Source organism: Chenopodium album, chromosome 27, assembly GCF_948465745.1.
Source record: "Chenopodium album chromosome 27, dcCheAlbu1.1, whole genome shotgun sequence".
Lineage (NCBI taxonomy): Eukaryota > Viridiplantae > Streptophyta > Magnoliopsida > Caryophyllales > Amaranthaceae > Chenopodium > Chenopodium album.
Genome location: NC_137860.1, coordinates 29,795,682 through 29,800,011, shown reverse-complemented (window position 1 = coordinate 29,800,011; position 4,330 = coordinate 29,795,682). Strand labels below are relative to the sequence as shown.

Sequence of the window (4,330 nt, the reverse complement as noted above, 5' to 3'; positions counted from 1 at the left end):
TTTTTAGAGGTTGACTAAGTGAAAAAGAACCTTTTTATCACATAAGTTGTGACAAAAGATCTTTTAAGTGGTTTGAGTTTGTGAACTGGGACCTTGGGTCACCTTGGTCCACTATTTAGTGAGTACGTCAATGCTGAAGACTAGGCTTGACCATAATGTGACCTTGACAAAAAATTGTATCAAGTTCGGATTGTTAAGTCAATATGCTCAATTAAAAAGTACTTTAAAGAGATTCAAACACCAACCCTCTTATAAAAAAAAATGATTATTTAACCATCTAAGCCAATTATAAATCATATTATAAGTACAAAAATAAATGTATATAATTGCAAATAACTACTCAAAAAGGGGGAAAAAAAAAAGTACATATAAATATACAATCACAAGGTTGAATTAAATTAGCAATTCGGTGCAAGTAGGGGTGAGCATAACATTAGTTTCACAATTAGTTACTCGTAGTTGATTTTACTTCTCCATTAGTAATACAGTATGAATTAGGAGAGGCTTATACGGAGTAATAAATATACTTAATTAAAATATTCCTGGTAATTAATTAAACTGCTCAGCAATAGCAGCGAAGTAGGGGACTGTATTTAAAATTTAGTACTATTATAAAGTAGTCGTGCATATGCAAGTGTGCAACTAGGCATTAGATATATCAACTTGGTATGGGAGCTTGTAAACAGGCTGTTAGACACAAGTTTAGTTTATTGGGAGGTTAGGTACACTTTTGTCGCTACCAAGAAACTGGAGTACTCCGTCATTTTAAAAAAGTCAAGCTGCTCAATATATAAAAGGAAGTAAAGCATTGGAGTGTACTTGCATTTGCTTATTTTAATCCTACTATCCTCAACTATTTCTTGGATTTAGTGTGATGAAATTTCGTAACACTTGATGCTCTTTATTTTTTATAAACAAACAACTTTGCTCTGTTATTCATACCATCCCAAATCTATCGAAAAACAAGATCCGAAAGCTGAAAACAAAGAAAATGGCAACAGGTACTGTGTTGAGTGTTGTTCAAACTCTATTTGCAGCAATCCAATGCAAGGAATTGAGAGATTTGTGCTCCAATTTTAAGTATGAATCTCAACTTGAGGCTCTTCGTGGCACCGTTGAAACCATCCAGAATGTCCTCCTTGATGCCGAGTCCAAGCAACAGGAGCTCAACAATCAGGGGTTGGATTGGGTTAACAAGCTCAAGGATGCTGTTTATGATGCTGATGATTTGTTCGATGAATTCATCACAGTTGCTCGGCGACAGAAGAGAATGCCTGGTAGTAAGATCTCCAAAAAGGTACGCGCTTTCTTCTCCGGTGAAAACCAGTTGCTTTTTGCTGTTATGACTTCTAAAAAGGTTAAGGAGATTAGAGAGAAGCTAGATAACATTGCTACTGATCGTGCTAAGTTTGGGTTTAGTGATGTGTATAGGCCTGTTAAGAGAAAAGAGGAAAGTTGGTCTTATGTCCATGAAGATAGTATTATTGGGAGAGATGTTGATAAGGAGGTTATTATAGATATGCTGTCGTTGGGTGATTCGGATTCTTCAATTAATAATGTTTCATTTGTGAGTATTGTCGGGATGGGAGGATTAGGGAAAACTGCTCTTGCCCAACTTGTGTACGATGATGATAGGATCAATAGTGAATTTAAATTGAAGTTTTGGGTTTGTGTCTCTGATGACTTTTCTATGGAGGAAATTCTCCGTAAAATGTTGAAGTCGGCCACTGAACAAAATCCGGGTGATCTAGGAAGAGATGGGCTGCAAAAACAAGTAAGAAGATGTATAGAAAAGGAAAAATATTTTCTTGTTCTGGATGATTTGTGGGACGAAAGTCGTAATAAATGGCTTGAGTTGAGGGAGTTCTTGGAAGTAGGTGCAAGAGGAAGCCGAGTTGTGGTGACTACACGCTCTAAAGATGTGGCAAGAGCTATAGGGGATGATCCAATGCACACATTAGAAGGTTTGTCCAATGATGATTCTTGGTGTTTGTTTAAGAGAATAGCATTTAATCAAAGGAGTGGAGAGGTTGATGATGATGACCTTGTGGACATTGGTAAAGACATCGTGAAAAAATGTGCAAATGTTCCCTTGGCTATAAGGGTTGTAGGGAGCTTATTGTATGGTCATGATAAAAGTAAGTGGCAATTATTTCAGAAAATTAAGTTGTCTGAAATTATGGGCCGAAGTAGTGAAGAGAGCATAATGCCAATATTGAAGTTTAGTTATCATCAACTTAAACCACAGTTAAAGAGTTGTTTTAGTTATTGTGCACTCTTCCCTAAGGATTACAAGATAAGGAAAGAGTTATTGATCCGTCTATGGTCTGCACAAGGCTATCTTGACAATGATATGCAAAGCAGAGAAGATGTTGGTGAGGAGTATTTTTCTATTTTATTGCAGAGATGTTTTCTCCAAAACATTGAATATGATAAATATGGAGAAATATCTTCTTGTAAAATGCATGATTTGATTCATGATCTTGCACAAGAAGTCGCAGGAAAGGAGTTGTACTTGATGGAGGAAACTAGCAAAAGATCTGATGGAAAAACTCGTCATCTTGCTACGAGCTCTCTCTTGCTTATTCCAAGTGATCCTTTTGGTAAGTTTAGGGGATTGCGTACATTTCTTCGGGCTTCTTATCATAAACTGGATTTTGAATCTCTAGTATCCACAATCATAGCAGAATGCAGGTGTTTGAGGGTTTTGGACTTGCAAAGGCTTAGCATAAAAACATTACCAAGTGCAATAAAGAACCTTTTACATTTAAGGTATCTTGATCTCTCTTACAATTACAATCTGAAGACGCTTCCTGAGTCAATTACTAGACTCTATAGTTTGCAAGTATTGAACTTATATGGCTGTTTGTCACTAGAAGAGTTGCCCAAGGACTTGAGGGAGCTAGTCAATCTTAGGCATTTGGACCTAAGAGATTGCTATAAGTTGACTCATATGCCTGCTGGAATGGATAGTATGACTGGTCTGTGTACCCTCACAAACTTTGTATTGGGTCCAGAACCTTCCAAGAAATTCAAGATTGGTCAACTTAGTGATTTGATGCCTCTAAAAAACATTAGAGGTACACTTGAAATAGAATTTAAAAAAGGATACGCATACGATTCTACCAGCGCTGGGGAGGGGTCATATATTTCAAACAAGGAACACATCAAGTCTTTAATAGTAGCACAAGAAGGTTTTTATGAGAAAGAAGCATTATTGATTGTAGATGAAAAATTGCTAGAAAGACTTGAACCGCACCGTGATCTAAGAGAGATTTGTATATGCGGATATAAAGGGGTTACATTGCCAAGATGGGCAGCCACACTGGAAATCTCTCTCCCACATCTTGTGAGAATCAAGTTGATGCATTTTCCTGGTTTGCAACGTCTGCCAGCATTGAGTCAACTCCAGCATCTTAAACATCTTTCACTCAGTGACATGCCCAATGTAGAGTTGATGGAGAAGAACGATAGTAAGGTTGCACATTCGTTTCCGTCACTTGAGACACTATCCCTTTATAAATGTCCAGGCTTGAAGTCTTTTCCTAGATGTCCACATGTGAAAACATTTAGTCTTTGGGGCCTGAATGAAGCACTGACATTTTGTAAACAAAGAGATGATGAAGCAAACACAATAACCCCTGCTGCCTCCTCAATCTCGGCCTCGTCTTCAAGCAGCAACGACAATAGTTCAGCTGGCGGTGATGTTTTCGATTTGAGGAAATTAGAAATAGACAGTTTTCAATTAATGAAGTCCCTTTTTGGGGAGTCTATACGAAGCATTGATGAGCTCAGCTTGTATGATGAGGAGGTGGAGAGTTTTTCTTTGTCGAGTGTTGTACAAGAGTATCAACGAAAGTACACACTTTCCATTGATAGTCTTGAGCTTGGAAACTTAAAGAGTGTGTCGGGAGGAGGAATAGAGTATCTCACCAACTTGAAAAAACTCGATATTGGGAAATGCCCAAAACTGGAACTGGAAGAAGAGGAAGGGTTTCCATGGAAAGACCTTCTCTCTCTAAATAAGTTGTCCTTAATTGAACTTCCACAAATGAGAGATATACCAAAGGGCATTCAATACTTGACTTCCCTTCAAACTCTCTCTATTAACAGTTGTGAGAATATGAAAACACACCCGGAGTGGCTTCATTGCCCTATGTCTTTGCGATCACTTACAATTTATGGTTGTCCAACGGTGAAAACGCTACCAGAAGCAATCCTCCCCTCCCTCACAAGCCTTTTTATAAATTCATGCGATGGATTGAAGGAAAGATACAGTCAACCAAATGGGACTCACTTTTCTCAAATAAGCCACATCCGCAGTTTAGAC

At 37.9% G+C, this 4,330-nt stretch overlaps 1 protein-coding gene across 1 annotated transcript; it reads left to right on the top strand.

The window, feature by feature from the left end:
* Positions 1-991: 991 nt before the first annotated feature.
* On the top strand, positions 992-4,310 carry LOC145620004 (putative disease resistance protein RGA1). The gene is made up of 2 exons (XM_081674669.1): positions 992-4,158; positions 4,268-4,310. The coding sequence occupies exons 1-2, from the start codon at positions 992-994 to the stop codon at positions 4,308-4,310; spliced, it is 3,210 nt and encodes a 1,069-aa protein (XP_081530795.1).
* Positions 4,311-4,330: the final 20 nt, after the last annotated feature.

What these genes read in the sequence shown, in the direction of transcription:
- LOC145620004 (XM_081674669.1), top strand. Translation starts at nt 992, where the DNA reads ATGGCAACAGGTACTGTGTTGAGTGTTGTTCAAACTCTATTTGCAGCA. An exon ending in GAGTGGCTTCATTGCCCTAT is followed by an intron (nt 4,159 to 4,267) that starts GTCTTTGCGATC and finishes GATGGATTGAAG; the next exon opens with GAAAGATACAGTCAACCAAA.